We start from the raw sequence: 18,001 nt of genomic DNA on the forward strand, positions 1-18,001 counted from the left end.
ACCTTCACCAAATATAGATCGAATGAGAATAAATGTTAAAGTCGCTTATTACTGCTTTATGCAAATCGGCCTATCATTACCTACCTAAGTCCTAATGTTTAAAACAAGCCTAACTTTTAAAATGAGTTTAGCATTAAACTTTTAGAATAGTTTAATTAAAAGTTTTTAAGGAGTTTATTATGAAGATTCAGTAAGTATAACTTTAATATGATATTTTAAGACAAAATAGTTTGTGTTTTTCATTACATGTGAAAAGTATGAAAAGCATAACAACATTATTCCTCTCAGGATTAAATAAGTGAATATGAAAACAGCACTGTGTTTCAAACTGAGATTTTCGGGAAAATTATAGCAATTTCATTAAAGAAGATTATTAGGTGTACAGCATTCAAATATTTTACAAAGGGTAATTATGGTGTCGCAAATTATTTTTATATTATTTTCCTGCTTTCGTTTTTTTATTATAAGGTTGAATTTTTTTTTAAGGTTGAATTTTTTTTAAATTTTAATTTCTGAAGTATTTTATTTTTCAAATTCCAATCTAATCCCATGGTTCATTGAAATAGTGGAAGTTTAGCAACAGGATTATCTTTCATTTGGATACATGGAGCAACCCAAGTAGTGAGTTAACATAATAAAAGCATGCAATAGAGCTAAGTGCTTTTAATTTTATGCAAACATTATTCTTTCTCAAATATAGCTATTATCTTGTGTCATGATAGTTTAAAAATATTTTTTAATATCTTTCCATTAATGAATATTTAATGTCAAAGTTCAGTACTATGATGTATTGAACTTTAAGGATGTTAAAGCACATTAAAGCAGTCTGTTTTATTAATATATAGTGTTTAAATTATTTCATTTTACGGTAATTATTTTATATTATTTTTTCTCACTAGAAATTGTCTCAGAAATATGTCAGTTAGCACCTACAATGGCTCAAGAAAAACTCTTTTATTATTACCTTCCCCATATACACAACTTTACTCTCTTCTTACTTTAAATATTTTTAAAAAGATAGCTATAGGTAATAAAATAATATTTCTTTACCCCTCCCCCCTTAGGTGAATTCTATTTAGTATGATATGTAGAATTGGCCAACTACAAAGTCAGGCAGAGTCCTGACTTCAGAACTGACCATCTTCAGTTCTGAAACCAACTGCAAGTTCCAGGAGTTGCCAAAACCAGCCTCAGTTTCCTTGTGCTAGAGGGAACTCACAGAATTCCCTGAAAGCTATTATGCTCATGCTTACAATTTATTACCCAAATAGCATGCAGATTAAAAGCAACGAAGGGAAGAAATGCATGGGGCAGAGCCCAGGAGACGTACCAAACACAGAGCTTCCATTGTTCTCTCCCCATGGAGTCAGGATGCATTACTCTACCAGCTATGGTCTGTGGCAGTAGGCACAGAGTATTACCAACCAGGGATGCTTTCCTGAGCTTTGATATCTAGAGATTTAACCAGGGCTTAATCATGTAGGCATTGATTGACTGATTGATTGCTCAAATGGTTAATCTCAATATCTAGGTTGATTGATAACACATGACCCAAAGCCCCTACCCTAAGCCACAATGTTAGTCTTTTTGGCATGGTCAGCCCCTACTCTAAAACTATACAGGTGTGGCTAACTTCCACCCTAAATCACATGGTTAGAACTATTCAGTATGACCCAAGATGCCCAGGCAAAGAAAGAATACTACAGGTTACCTTCCAGAAGCTGACAGAAAGGGCAGATCTCTCTGTAAATTTGTGATTTGTATTACAAATTTTGAATTTGTAAAGGCCTAATTCTTTACAACAAATATGGGTGGTTGAAAAACTTAGAGGTGTCCATTTTCTTATATGTCAACTGCATTCTTTTCTCTATAAATTTACACATTATTCCTAAAATGTTTATATTTACTCATGAAATTGTTTACAAATAATTTGAAATATATTATTAATTGATAGCTGAACTCAGGTATATGGATAGCAATAGTTGTTCTCAATTCAGCTATTTTATCTTATAATATTATCATTATCTTATGTGAAAAATCATATGAAATTACTAAAAGAATTTAATAAAAAACATTTTAGATAATAGGTATTTTAATTCATTTATGCAATATTTATTTGTTGAATTCCTCCTGTATGTCAGATATCACAATACATAATTTTTATGTAATAATAAATAAGACCTAGTCCCTTCCTCAAAGAATTACAGTCTAGTAGAAGAAATGAACAACTAAATAATTAGAATAGAAAGGGATAGTTAAAATGAAAATATGCAAGGGGCAATCCCCTAACCAGGACTTTGGATTCTAGAGAAGAAAGGGGCATCTAAACCACGACTTGAAGTTAGCCAAGTGATAGAAGTGGGAGATGGGAGAATCCAGGCAATGCAAGTGATATGTACAAAGGTCTGCAGGAAAGAGAACACATGGTAAAATGTAAGTTTCTGGGGCACAGGAAGTGGGAAAAGAGGTGACAAGAGTGTGTACTTCATCCTGACATCAAAATGTCTCATTATGTGCTTACAAAATTCTGCCATTGTGATGGGCTATATGAACTTGCTATCCTAACTCTGCTTGTACCTGAAAAGAAGTAAACATGTATTATCTTAAGGGCAGATGCCAGAAGTCTTAATAAGCATGCTGAAAAATTCACTCAAACAATGTATATTTGGTGTTGTTATATCCCTGGGACTGTGCTGGTCTTAGGGATACAGCACATACAGCTGTACACATGTAACACAGGGATACAATGCTGAAGAAATCAGGCATGTTTCCTCCTCTCATAAAACTTACAGTCCTTCGGGGAAACCAACTTTAATCATATAATTGCAAAAATATTTTATTGTAAATGATACATATAATATCACATTAAGTAAAATGTGCTATGGCAAAATGTAACAACAGAAAACAGAAAGATTTGCTTAAGGAAATGATTTGAACTGATATTGGTGGGGGAGGGTAAATGTTATTTAGATGAAGGTGGTAAGATGGTGGGGTATGAAGAGATCAAATTCCAGGAAAGGAAACACCTTGGAGAACCAGAGATAGGAGATAACAAGATACATTTAAGGTCTTGAAAAGGGAATGTTCTTCTGGAGAGCAGAGTGTAAGTGCAATGGTGGCACTGGTTGAGCTGGAATATTGGACAGAATTTAGAGAATGGAGCCAAGTTGACTATCATAACACTTATGGCTTTTATTCCAAGAAGTGGAACATTTTTAAAGGTTTTAGTTTGTTTTTATAGAAAGGGATGATTTGATCATAATTTGCATTTTTTAAAGGTCACCCTGAGTGCTAAGTAGAGAAAAGAATAGATGGGACAGGGGTGAGAGTCATGACCAAATAGGACATAGTAGTTCAGTGAGAGATGTTGGTAGCTTGGACAAGGACAGAGGAAGTGTTGAAGAAAAGGAAGGGATAAATTCAATAATTTATTTTGGAATTATAAGGAAGTTGAAGAAGATGAGAGGTTAAGAATTTTCTCAAACTTTCTGGAAAATGTCCTGTCACAGATGACTAGAAAAGTTGGGTGTTTGGGGAAGAAAGGTCAAATGCTATTAGAAGTCAAGTAAAATGAGTTGAAGAGTTGGGAACCAGATTAAAATGGACTGAGGGGTAAGAGGTAAAGAAACGGCAAAAGCTAAAAACAGAAAGTAAGGGTTTGAGGAAGAAGTATTGTCAGAATCCAAGCAACAATCCAATAATTAAGCAGCTTAACATGAGGAAAGAAGAATAGTTGTTTGTTTTGAAGGGAAAGAAGAGAAGAGCAGAGAGAGGTAAGATATGGGAGTGGGAGTGAGTGCCAACAAGATGATAGGGAACAGAGACAGGTGAAGGTCACTGAGAAATCCTTAGTAAAAGTATGACCAGCAGGACTTTTAAAAATAGAAATATACAGTGGATGATAATTGCCCTACTTTGTGGGATACAACCAATTCCATGACCTTTAACTCTTTAGTACACCTACTTTACTAGGGAATACTTCATGCTAGTAAGTTTCATGGCAAAATAGAGAAAAGGTTGGTCTGGAGCCCTTGGTCAAGAGAACAGAAGGAAAGAATTCCCCTACCTTAGGAATTTGAAGAAATCTTGGAAACTGGATTTTTACCCAATCTTAGACCTCAAGGGACAGGAAGACTCCAACTAACATTAAATTGTATGACCCCTAGTTTCATTTTTCAGAGATTTTAATTACTGAAACCAAGGAACAAGGTGTGTGGCCATGACCAGTTCTTTATATGGAGATAGTAGTATTCTATTACAACCAATTGAATCAATCTGCTCAGATGATAACTAGTTATTATTTTTAATTAATCTTATTAATCAAGCAAAGATTGCAACCCAAATACTTTCCAAGACCAGCAGGGAATTTAATATGTGAAGGGGCCACCAGCAGAACCAATGGTGAAGCAGAGCATTTATTCCATATATAGTCATTAAATAATTAAAATTTGCAGGTCTGTCATATAACAGAAACAATACCTTCATCTATTATGTGAAATATTAACCTAATCATTAGTTTTTCATCCTTTAATCTATCTGGATATCTATAATTGCAATAGTAAATCAATATTTTTGTTTCTCAGGGAAACAAAATGTCTATTTAAAAATCGAGTTTTCCAAATTTTTCTCTTAAGAGAGTATTTTGGAGATAATGAGCATGGACTATGTTATGCTCCTCCAACCAAGCAAACCAAGTAACCATAGTTAAATTACTTGGCTACTCTAAGTCTCACTTTTATCTTTAGTAAAATGGACAAAATAGGACCTATCTCATAGGAGTGTTTTCAGAAGAGAATCCCAGGATCTGTATAGAGGAGGCATTCTATAAATATTAGCTATTTTTAGAAATTGCATTGGGATGGTACCTTATCATTCAAAAGCAAAATTCCCTCAAGCCTCCTTAAAAAAAAATATGTTAAACACTATTCTAAGCACTGGGAATAGAGCAGTGAACAAGACAAAAATTCTTGCCCACAAGGAGGTTATATTTGGCCAAAACAGAACATGTTAGTAGAATTGTCCATTTTGACAGTTTCTGCACACTTTTAGTATCTTTGTAAAATGAACTGTGGCACGTCTTGAAATTAGTTGTATAGATTGGTTTTACATAACCAAATTAATAATTCTCCCTAGCCATACAGCATTTATGTATCTTCATTGATATTGAGCATCAAGATTTTTGGACCTTCACATTTCTTTTTAAAAGACATCAATGAAATAGTTTCATCCTGTGTTTTCTCTCAAAATGCCCTCTGATTATATAAATAATAGAATACTAAAGACATTAAAGCTAAAAAGGACCTTAGGTAATTCACTCTAGTTTTCACTTGAGATACCAAAGCCCAGAGTTTAAGTAACCTAAGAACACACAGAGAGTTAGCACATCTCGAACAGGTGTTCATTTTGTTAGGGGAAAATGTACCTCTCATATCCTAAATACCATTTAATTGGTGAAAAAAATGTACTGATTTGAATGACTGCTGTTTTTGCCGACAGCTGGATTCCAATGGGGAACTGCTCATCCGAAATGCCCAGCTAAAACACGCTGGGAGGTACACGTGCACCGCTCAGACAATTGTGGACAATTCTTCAGCCTCAGCTGACCTTGTTGTGAGAGGTAAGAGTTTCAACATTTTGGAATCACAAAACCAAAGCTATATGACTTACATAAATATGTATAATCTTCTGGTAACTCTGGTACGAATTCTTATATATTTAGAGTCTCGATCCTTGAGAACAGTTCTTCACCCATGCCTGATTTATGCCAGCCAAGTAGTAAACAGAACTGATTTTGTTTGTTTTACGAACTACGTATTTTTTAGCAACTTACACCACATACCTCCTACTAAATGTTTGTGCTTTTAAACTTAGTACTTACCAGAAGTTCTCAGTTCCTGCTAATACTTTTCATGTGTTGAGTAGAGTTTTGTTTCCTTTTTTATTTTTTATGGAAAAAATACACTGGTGCTGTTTATTATAATCTCAAGTGTTATACATTTACCAGTATCATCTTAGAATAAAAAATGCTTTGTACATGTATCATGTTTCTATTTGTTACTGATTTTCAGACTAGTGCTTTTGTTCTTATAAATGATTGAGAATGTGCTTGGATACATGCTTATTGAAAATACAACACCTTTGCTACTGGCCTCTGCTATATAGCTGTGAGGCCAGCTCAGAATATGCCTTACTTTATTTAAAATCATTCATCGGCTCTTTACTCCCTGCCTACAGAACGTAGACCATTCCTTTTAGCTAAGTGCCCAAGAAGTTCCATGAGGTGTGGTGACCTCGGCCTGTTTAGCTTTAATCTCTCACCATTCCTCCTGACCAACTAGTCCACAGAAATACCCTAGGATTTCTACCTCTGTTCCTTGGTTCACAGCATTCCTTCTACATGCTGTTTTCATTTATTGTTGCCCAAATCTTATCCATCCTTCAAGACTTGGCTCAAGAAGTAACAAACTCATGAGTCATTTTTATGAGGTCCCAAATATAAGCCCTCTCTTCTAAACTCTCATAACAATTATTACTTTCTCTAATGTGTTTTACAGCAATCTGTACATATGAGTTACCTTCTCTACTAAGTTGTGAAATTCCCATATGCATTTTTATTAATATTTAGTGAGTTGCAGAATTCTATCTCATAGTTTCATTGTTCTCTTTTTCCCTCTGTCTCAGTGACATGTTAAACTTTGTTTTTTTTCACATTTTACCTACTAGAAATATTTATTGACCATTATTTATTGCACTTTTTTTTTTCAGTTTTTGCACAATCAGATAAACAATTAGTAAATGAGATGATATTCATGGTTTGTCTTAATACCCATTCTGGATTAATTGAAAATTAATAAAACTCCAAGGCTACAAAATGCTAAATTAAAGGAAGTTCATTTAGGTTCAGTATTTCCATTAGGAATATTTTGTTATCTGGGACATCTATTGTCTGTGAGAGTTATCAGGGAGAGGGACTATTCACTGTTCTTTCTAGTCAGACCACTAGCTGTTAAGTCACTTCCAGCAATACTCTATGCTTGTATTTAATTGAAATTATTTGCATATTAAAAGATTATCATTAGTGTTACAATAGGGGTTATGTTACAATGCCTGTGCATCAGTGTCTTCATATAATTACATTGCAGCAAACTCCCAGTACTCACAGGGAAGACGAAATTTTACAGAGGTAGTCAAAGAATATTAATAACCTTATCCACTCATACTTAGGTAATTAATAATCATACTCTGTATTTTTTACAGAAAAACCAATATAAAAAAGGTATAGCAGGTATTATGTGAAAATATAAAGTTTTTTTTTTTCTAAAGCCCTTTAGTCATAGGAAATATAACTTAAAGCAAAGCAATCTGGCAAGTGCACTTAGTAGAAATATGATATAGCATTTTAAGTCCCTGCACTATAGCAGGATGTTGAAAAAACTATACAGGTAGATAAAAAGTATTGCTTAACACTGATAAAAGCCTGAAAGTTGTAATCATTCTCCAAACGTTATTTCTAATAATATAAAAGGTATTCATTTATATCAAGAGAAATTTGCAATTCAAATAGTCAAATACATTTCTGCATAACTGCATTCTGATGGCCAACTACTCAGCAGCAGTAATAAAAGTCACAAGGTAGTTGGGGGATCCAGACTTCAAGGTGACCCTCAGTGATCCTTGTTTTCTGATAAACCAGCCCCTGTGTAATCCCTCTAACACTTAGGGTTGGTGTATGTGCCAGCAGAAGTGACAGAGCTGAACATTGTCATAAATCACATTGCTGCTTCTGCCTTGGTTTTTGGAATTCTCATTTTGGAGGAAGCCAACTACCATGTCATGAGAATATTTCAGCAATCTTGTAGAGAAGCCCACATGAAGAGGAAATGAGACCTCCTATTAATAACCAATACCAACTTCCCAGTCATTTGAGTGAGTCATCTAGAGAGCAGATCTTCCAGTCAAGCTTTCAGATGACTGTAGCCTTGGCCAACAGTTTGATTATAACTTTCATGGCAGACCCTGATCAAGAATTATTCAGCTAAGCCACTCAAGAATTCTTAATCCACAGAAACTGTAAGAGATAACTGTTTATATGTATAGCTGATTCACTTTGTTATAAAACAGAAACTAACATACAATTGTAAAGCAACTATACTCTAATAAAGATGTTAAAAAAAAAAAAGAGATAACTGTTTACTATTGTTTTAAGCCACTCAGGCCTGGGGTAATTTGTTATGCAGCAGTAGATAACTAATACAACCATGGAATGTGCTGAAAGAAAAATAACTCTCCACCAAGAAGTATATATACAGACAAGTTATCATTTCATAACGAGGAAAAATAGTTATATTTAGACCGACAGAAACAGAGTTTATTTCCCAAGAGACTCTTATGTCTAAAGGAATATTTAATGGGTACATTTCAGGAAGAAGGAAAATAATGCCAGAGTAAAGTTCTGAGACATCAAATAGCATGATGAACAAAGAAAACAGTAAAAATACCCAAATCTAAGCAAACAGAGCTAAACTAGACTTCAGAATATGCTGTGGTCTGGGTTTGAGAACTGGCAAGAATAAGTTGCACACTGATCAAGTTGATAGTTGCTTTTACTTCAAGTTTCTATTAAAACAACAAATCTGACATATATATGTATGTATGTATGTATGTATATGAATATGTGTACATATTTTATATGGTCAAATATAGAGAATGCATGAAAATGATAATCACGAAATATAGGGGAGTTGTTACCCCTGGGTTGGAGATAGGAGAGGAGGTGAGTGTGGTTAAGGAGGGAGGGGACCCACAAAAGGCTACATCTGAATAAGTAATGTTTTATTTCTTAACCTGAATGGTGAGTTTTTAGGTGGTCATTTCTTATTTTATACAGCTTTACCTAAATGTTAAATATTTCTCAATATATTTAATTTAATTAAACAGGGTGACCTGCTATCCCCTACTTCCTCTCCACCAACCTTTTCAGCAAAGATTCATGAAAAATCTTTGTGTAACCTCTGGGTGCAGGTGCCAGACTTGACTGTACATCAGATTTACTACTACAATTAATTTTAAATACACAATTCTAAGCCTCTCTTGGAAGTTTCTAAATTAATAGCTCTGGGATGGGTTTAGCAAAGCTAGCTTAAAGATTGGCCTGGTGAACCATGGTGCATCAACAATGGACACAGAAATTGACCCATACACATATGCTCAACTGATTTATAACAAAAATGAAAATTAATTCAGTGGAGGAAGATTAGCCTTTGCAATAAACGGTGCTAGAACAAATGAGGATTCATAGTTCAAAAAAAAAAAAAAAGGACCTTGATATAAACCTCAGACCTTATACATAATTAACTTGAAATGGATCATGGACTTATTTGTAAATTTTAAACTATGAAACTTTTAGAAAATAAAGTATAGGTGAAAATCTTCAGCTCTTAGGGCTAGATGAAGAGTTCTTAGACTTGACACCAAAAGCATAATGCATAAAATGAAAAAGTGATAAACTGAACTTCATCAAAATTTAAAACTTTTGCTTTGTGAAAATCCCTGTGAAGATGATGAAAAGACAAGCAACAGACTGGGAGAAAATATTTGCAAACCATATATCCAAGAAAGGTTTGTATGTAAAACATATAAATAACTCTCAAAACTCAAAATTAAAATAACCTAATATGAAAAAAGATAAAAGATGTGAACAGACATTTCATCGAAGATGATATACAAATGGTAGATAAACACATAAAAGATGTTCAATGTCACTAACCATTAGGGAAATGCACATTTAAAGCCACAGTGATATATCACTACATACCTATAAGAATGGCTAAAATAAAAAAGAAATAGTGATGCAAAACAACAGAGTCACTCACTCACACATTGCTGGTGAAAATGTAGAATTGTACAGCCACCCTGGAAAAGAGTATGGCTGTTTCTAAACATGTGCTTACTACAGGACCCAGTAGTTGCACTCTTGGACATTTATCTCAAAGACATTAAAACTTATGTCCACATAAAATATATATACACAAATGTTCATAGCTGTTTTATTCATGATAGCCCAACACTGGAAACAAATGCCCTTAAACAGGTGAGTGGTTAAACAAACTGTGGTATATTAGTACCATGGACTATTACTTAGCAATAAGAGAAGAATGATCTATTGATGTGTGCAATTTGGATATATATCAAGGGAATTAATGCTGAGTGAAAGAAAGCCAACCTCAAAAGGTTACATACTGTATGATTCCATTTATTTAGCATTCTTGAAATGACAAAATTATAGAGATGGAGAGTAGACTAATGGTGGCTTAGGGAGGCTAGAGGAAGGGGAGTAGCTGTAGCCATGAAAGTGTACAACAGGGGATCCTCATGATGAAATTGTTCTGTATTTTAACTGTGGTCATGGTCCCAGAAGTCTACGCATGTGATAAAATTAAAAGTTTCTTAGAACTAAACAAACACATAAACACACAAATGAATGAATGTAAAACTAGCAAAATCTGTACTATAAGGTTGATGGATTATGTCTATGTCAATTTTCTGGTTCTGTTATTGTATTTAGTTATACAGAAAGTTATGATGAGTAAATGAGTGAAGGATATGCAGGACCTTCCTGTATTAATTTTCACAGTTGCATGTGAATCTATAATTATCTCCAAAAAAATGTTTAAGAAAAAAATCACTGGACATAAAATACACTGAAAATATAAAGAAAATATGTATATATGGGCTCTTTTTTCAAAAATAGTATAATATTACTAGAAGGCAAAGAGTATGGCACACCCAGAGGTAATGTTTGAACAAGTGGTGGCCACCAAACTGCCTTCTGAGGAAGTGGATCCAGGCCTGGGAAGGACCTAGTGGGGTTGCAGCTTTGGAACCAGGGTTGAATTACTGAAGGCAGTAGAAGAGAGTGTGTGTTCTACTTCTTTCCCCAGAACCCTCCTTCACTCCTTTTTCCCTATGCATGTCTGTCTCCCCTTTAAATAAATACTGGATATATTTTTAAAGAATGTCATTACGGAGGGCATCAAATTACAGCATTCCAGAGTGACCAAGTGTTTAAACCTGGCCTAGGCTGGCAAATCTGTATTTTTAATAATGCCCCATGATGCTTGTGATGAAGTGGTCTTTAAATGGTTTTTGGAAATTATTGTTCTAGGGAATTCTTGGAAAATAGTTTGAAAGTCCTATTATTTTGTTTATGGAATGAGTAAATTACATTAGAAATGTGTTTCAAAAAGATGGTAAGGTCCCCTTTTCCTCCAATTCGTCCTGTTCAAACCAAATGGAAGTCAATCAACAGACAATTGAAAAACTGTTATGAATATTTGGCTAGAAGTCAGGGAAGGGAGCTCTGATGTAAGGACAGGAGTGGCATGGAAACGCAGGAAGGCAGTCCAGGTGGTGAGAAAAAGAGTTAACTCTTTTTTCCCTTACCCTCATATAATTTTAGCACAGCTACACTTAAGCCCTAAGTCACACCAAATAAGATAGCTTCAAAAACTCTAAAGTTAATCAAGAACCACTCAATCTATGTATCAACAGTAAGTAAATAAAAAAACAAAAACAAAATATGATGAAATATTTCCCAGCTAGAGCACTGATATAAAAATGAAGATAACTTTACAAGAGATTGTAATGCCATTTCTTGGTAATATGGCATTTCAAGTAATTTATAAAAGATTTTACTAATTTTTTTTCTATCAGAGCACATATTGACATCAATTTAAATTATTATTGTATTAGTGAAAGAGGTAATTTCAGAATAAAACTTTAAAACAGAGGTGCATATAATATAGCCAAAGAGATTTAGAACTCAAACAGCTACAAACTGCTTAATATCTAGAAGACCTTTACAGTTTAAAACTATTTTTAGTTAAAAAAAAAGAACCAGCTATTAGACTTCAAATGGTTTTAGGCTTCTTATATAAAAATCCAAATCAAGAGGATCGATACAAATTTCCTTTTTGTTGTTGTTATTGTAATAAAGGTTGTACTAAATAGGTCCCACAAAAATGTATTTCAGGTTGTTTCATCAAGTAAGTTTTGATGCACATCTACAGCCCTGTATGAATGTTTTTAGCAAAAGATGTTTCTGGAGGACTTAGTGCTTTTCAGTTAAAAAAAAAAGTGTCATTTAGAAGGAGAGGTGTTTCAGGATTTATCTGACAGCACCTGTGGGAGCATTTATGTAGCTTGCCAAATCTAAATTCTCTTTTATGAGTGCACTTTTGGACAGCATTCAAAAATGGACCATAAAATTAGGCCACAAAAGCAAGAAATGAGGCTTTGACGTCTGTTTTTTACTACTTTCCACGGCATTTCTGCTGTATTATAAATATCCTTGGCAATGCTACCGACCTTTAGGAGGACCTTCCTGACACCTGGCTGAACATAATGTTTGTCACTAAAATTGCCAAAACAGAAAATGCAATCATGATTATACTTTTCACATCTGCCCCCTCTTTTACATCTTATATACCATATTAAACAAAATTTCTTAATACAAGGCTGAGATTTAAAAACAAACAAAAGAAAAAGACTTTAGTCTGATTCTCAACACTAACCTGTGCTATGTGAAATTTGGAAACATTTAGGAAAAAGTGTAACTAAAGGTCCAGTGGATAATACAAAACTGTGTAAATCATTGCATCCCCAAATTAAGTTTGTATTGTTTATATTTTTATATTAAAAGCTTATATTCATAGTTTTATGTAGATTTTCATTTAGATTAGAATATTGTGTGTGTGCATGTGTGTATGTATGAATGCCAAAATGTGTGTGTGTGTATTTCTAATGCCAAAATACAGTTGCAGAATGGAAATGGATATGTTAGATGTCATCTTTATTTGATGTAATCCCCTGAAGTTTTTAGTACTTGGCCTAATGACATGGTTACCAGATTCTTTCTTAAGGAGGTCATTTTGGTTGATGACTAACCCACTTTTAAATCCTGTGTTGGCTAAGTTAAGGTATTATAGCCAAATAAATAACCTGCTGGAAGCTGTCAATATACTTTTTAGTCTGAATAATACTGCTGTATTTTAAACAATCATAATGGTTGGCCAATGGTCTTTTCTACAGAAAATGCTCTTGAGTATTTGTTACTCCCAGATGTTCTATGTTAGCAGAGTTCATATCCAGAGCACACCTCTCTTCGCTATCCAGGCAAACAATTTTGAACCATTTACTTAGAGATGTTGTTCCAGATTAATTAGTACTCTTTCTTAAAAAATAGGAAGTAAACATTTTCTTTGTCTCAGATAAAAGAGTTCTAATGGTCCTATTATTGGAAAATCATGCACCAGTTACATCTTTTTTCCTTCCACCTTCTTCAGAGTAGCTACATGCAATATCTGCATTTATGTTAAAATCGGAATATACAATTTTAAATATAGAATTAATCCTGGAGGTCATCTAGAAAATTTCCATTCCTTTATACTACAAAATTTAGACTTCAAGAGAAAGAGACTTGTCTTGTATTACCCATCTATTTCATAATAATCATTTTGGAACCTAGGCTTCTTCCAGATTGTAAGAATAAATAAAATCTATAGTTAATTTCTAAAACTTCTGTAGTTAGTGCTTTAAAATTTTAATAGTTTAATACACTAAAACTTTCAACAGTTAATTTGGTATAGTACCCAAACGATTACCAAGTCTGTTCTAGAATTGCTGCTACTAAATGGTGAAAGTTACTGACTGCAGTTCTGCTCTTCTTGTTTTCCTATCCATTGTCCAGCACATGCTAATAAATAGTAGTTGGGTTTTTAAAACATTGTGGGAAAAATAAAGCCAAAGACATTTATTTTAAAAGGTTAAATTACCACCTGTTGGATTATTTAGCATTCTATTTGTATGGCTAACTCAGGGACCCTGGCTATTTGTGAAAGCAAAAAGACGGTGAGTCTGCTGTCATGCTAAAAGTTAGTGGAACTCTTGGTGCTAAATCAGGATTTAGATTTCTGCGGTATCTGGCATAAATATTTACCCAGTGTTCAAGAATTCCTATATTCAAGTTATTATTAATAACCAAATGTGGATTTATGTTCAAAATTATTATTTAAGCATGGCATGCCTAAATTAATTCAAAAGGACTTTTAAATTAATTAATTTAATCACTATAAAATTAGGAAGAACAGATTAAAAAGTTGCACGTGATGTGCACACAAAGCCAGACAGATGCACGAGTACACACACAGCTTACCACCTCCACCTGCCTCACACACACATGCATATGTGAAGACATCCAGAAAAGAGATTCATTTATACAGGCAGAAAGATGTGTCCAGATCATCAGAGTCAAATCAAAGAGAATAGTTGAGGTAGTTTTTCAAGTATTTGGGTCAGAAAAACACACATTTACCTCAGATACTTGGATAATTGCCTCTGCTTTCCACTTGCTTTGGCCAAGAAAGTTTGCCACAGAGACAGACTAAAGATTCCATCTCGTCAGTCCTTGCAGGACTGAGACAGGAAAATGGCCCTCATTGCCCACATTGGCTGGAGCAACGACTGACAGGGCGCCATTCGGAGGCATCCTGACCCCACTTGGCACTAAACCACAGCCATACATCTATTAATAGTGAAGCCTGCCCAGAAATTAAACTTTCTCATTTCCATTGAGAATCAACAAATTCAAAAGCTGCTAAGCGCCAGTTCTCCATAACTGTTGTAAGCTAAAGCTGAAATAATGAGCTGAAAGGTGTATCTGAATTTACAAGGTAGCCTGATTGTTTCAAAGCTAGAACTTACACATAGTTCTATTTGATAAAAGCTCTAGTAAAAGTAGCAGCTTTCCCAATTACTACTAAAGTTATGAAGTACATCAATAATTTGAAACTGTATTTTTCAAAGTCAGTTCGATGTAAATTGACATAAATTCAAGGAAGTGTTCAAATATATCAACAAAGTATGTAGTTCATTCAGAATGAGTCATGATATTTTAAGCTTTAAGATGGATCTTGAAAGTGATTTAGTTTATCCCTTCATTTTACAAATTCAAAAATTGAAACATAACTGTGTGAGGGTTATAAACTGGTAGATGACACTGTGAAGGATGCACTGATATAAATTTAGATTACTTTTCTTTTTCTTCACTGGAGTACAGTGAGAGAAGTTTCCTTGTAGGATTTCTTCTCTTCTTCAATCAATTGCTCCTGACTCTCTTTGTCTTATAATCAAACTGATCAGCTTTTGGCAAACTGGAATTTATTCTTTGCTACGCAGTCAGCCTGTATCCATGATTCCCTTAAAAAATAATCAGCAAACTTGCTTCTCCTCACTCTGATTCCAGGAGGGAAAGCAGGAAAGATTTACGAACTTAATAGTCTGGCAGGCTTTTAGACACTCCACTTCACTGACCCATCATGGGCTTTATACATCAGTGTCTACTTACCAGATAGTAATGTCAAATTATGCTGACAATTACATCAAATTACAAGCAGTACAGATAACCAGTGATATCCAAAAGTCTTTATGGACATGAATAAATGGCAATTAGTTCATATTTAAAAAAAATTTTTAATTATGCTGGCAAAATATGTTTCCAGCTCTAATCTATATCCTGTGAAAAGACATATATTATGAATATAAAATTTAAAAATAAAGATATGTAATTATATGTTAATGTATAATATATGACATAATTATATAGTATATTTTATAACAAAATACAAATTACATAGCATATATTTATTATATTATGTTAGGATACATAATATTTATTAAAGCCTTATTTTTTTTAAATTTATTTAATTTTATTTATTTTTTGGCTGCGTTGGGTCTTTGTTGCTGTGCATGGGCTTTCTCTAGTTGCGACGAGCAGGGTCTACTCTTCGCGTGGTGCTCAGGCTTCCCATTACTGTGGCTTCTCTTGTTGCAGAGCATGGGCTCTAGGCACACGGGCTTCAGTAGTTGTGGCATGCAGGCTCAGAAGTTGTGGCTCGTGGGCTGTAGAGCGCAGGCTCAGTAGTTGTGGCGCACAGACTTAGTTGCTCTGCAGCATGTGGGATCCTCCCAGACCAGGGATCCAACCCGTGTCCCCTGCATTTGTGGGCAGATTCTTATCCACTGCGCCACCAGAGAAGTCCCTAAAGGCTAATTTTAACAACACTATTTTAAGAGATGGATACGATCATTATCCCCATTTTACACATAAGGAAATTGAGTACCAGAGAGGCTAAGTTACTTGCCCAAGATCATTTAGCTACTAAGTAAAAGGACAAGATTTGAATATAAGCAGTCTGGCTTCACATATAACACCCAGTTCATTGCTGTAACATAATATAATCAAACACTAATTCAGATATATTCAATGAGATAAAATAATCAATGTGGAAAAATTAAAATGTAGGCTTTTTTCTTTTTTGGTAAGAAATGTTTATTCTATAGAAAAGTTACTGATACAGATTTTGCAATTTTATTTTTGCCCATAATATATTTATGAATGGTCTAATAAAAAGGGAAAGGTATAATAATTAAAATTATTTTCATGTAGTCAACGTCATACAATTGTAATTACAACAGCAAAAACAATAAATCATAGTAGATGGTTTTAAGCTTGATTTTATAATGTGTTCTTTGGCCTTAAAAATAGTACATTCAAAATGTTTAAGTGTTTTAGATTAGAATGTATGTGTCTACAGGACTTTCATATAAATTTTATCATGTCATCCTAACAAAACTGCTGTGTGGTAGTCATGTAAGGACTGGTAATCCATTCATAGGCAAAGGAAGTTTAAAACAAGAAGAAAAAGAAAATATTCCTCAGAGTTCACATGATCAAGCCAGAACTTGGCCAGTTATCAGTGTTTCAAATTCACTACATAACTTACTTTTTCTCACTTCTCTTTAGTGTTTAACTTCCCGAATATAAAAATCAGATCAGATAATTTTATTGTACATCTGTTTCACATTGGTATATGGTTTGTTTGTTAAATTGTCCACCCAAATACTCTGAAGCATTGATAATTCAAAGTTAATTCAGAGAGTAAAATTTTAAGTTATTTGAAATTAGAATTTCATAATATCTTCTCTTTTTGGTTCATTTTATTTAAAAAAGAAGACAAAATGCTTTAGCTTCATTATTGAAAAAATAACCAATAGAAGACTCAATGGTATAAAATTCCTTTTAAGCAAAACTATTTTTTTGGTGTGACTTTTGTAAAGTCTGCCATTTCAAGTCTCAGGAATGTGCAATTATTTCCTCATGGTACCTTTTGCAAACTGGCTTCCTGCCACCACCATCTATCTCCTTCCCACCAGCCAACCTCATCAGACCAGGCCCTGGGAATTTGATTGGGTCACAGAATTTCTTACACCTAAGTAAATGAAAATGAAGGAAACTCAGAGAAAATTTTTACCCTCTAAACCTGTGGTCAGTATAACAAGCTTTAGAGAGGAGATTTTAGTCCTTTTAAATTCCTATCACATAGGTCCTTTTAGTCCTTTTAAATTCCATTTTAGTCCTTTTAAATTCCTATCACACAGGTCCAAACTACCATCATCACTGGGATTAATAGAGACATACTCAAAGGGAAAGGGAGAAATGTAAAAGGGTACTACAAGCAACTATGGAATCTCCATTGGTATCCTACAAATCCAGCTATTCCATAGTTTGCGCCTTCCCTATTTCCTCTTCAGAGGTGACTACAGGATCCGGTCCTTGTGTGACAGAACCCCGTCTCCCATCCGTTATCTAAATTTGGCTTAGGACATCTCATTAGATCAACACAGCAGGGAGCTCCCAATCTTCTCTCTGCCACAGTACCTTTCTATTATAATTTTAACTGCCCAATACACTCATGAGTGAATGAAGATTGTGGAATAAATCCAAAGGGTCTTTTTTTTTTTTCCAAAAAATTAAAACACCATTTTAATTTCTAATTGCCCAATGCTTGTCATGGTCACTCTGTTGACATGGGATGAGGTGAGGGACTTCGTTGTGGCCCACATGCATTTCCCAGGGCACTGCTGGAATACCAACTCCCTTATC

The 18,001-nt window shown here is 34.2% G+C and overlaps 1 protein-coding gene across 8 annotated transcripts in view; it reads left to right on the top strand.

Annotated features, from left to right (window-relative positions):
• CNTN1 (contactin 1) overlaps positions 1-18,001 on the top strand; it is a 377,545-nt gene that overhangs the window by 263,294 nt on the left and 96,250 nt on the right. For all 8 annotated transcript variants that reach the window (XM_004283468.4, XM_004283470.4, XM_033412353.2 and 5 more), the window contains one exon: positions 5,497-5,617. In XM_004283468.4, the coding sequence (XP_004283516.1) occupies positions 5,497-5,617 (121 nt within the window). The remainder of the gene's footprint in view (positions 1-5,496; positions 5,618-18,001) is intronic.

This window comes from Orcinus orca, chromosome 11, assembly GCF_937001465.1.
Source record: "Orcinus orca chromosome 11, mOrcOrc1.1, whole genome shotgun sequence".
Classification (NCBI taxonomy): domain Eukaryota; kingdom Metazoa; phylum Chordata; class Mammalia; order Artiodactyla; family Delphinidae; genus Orcinus; species Orcinus orca.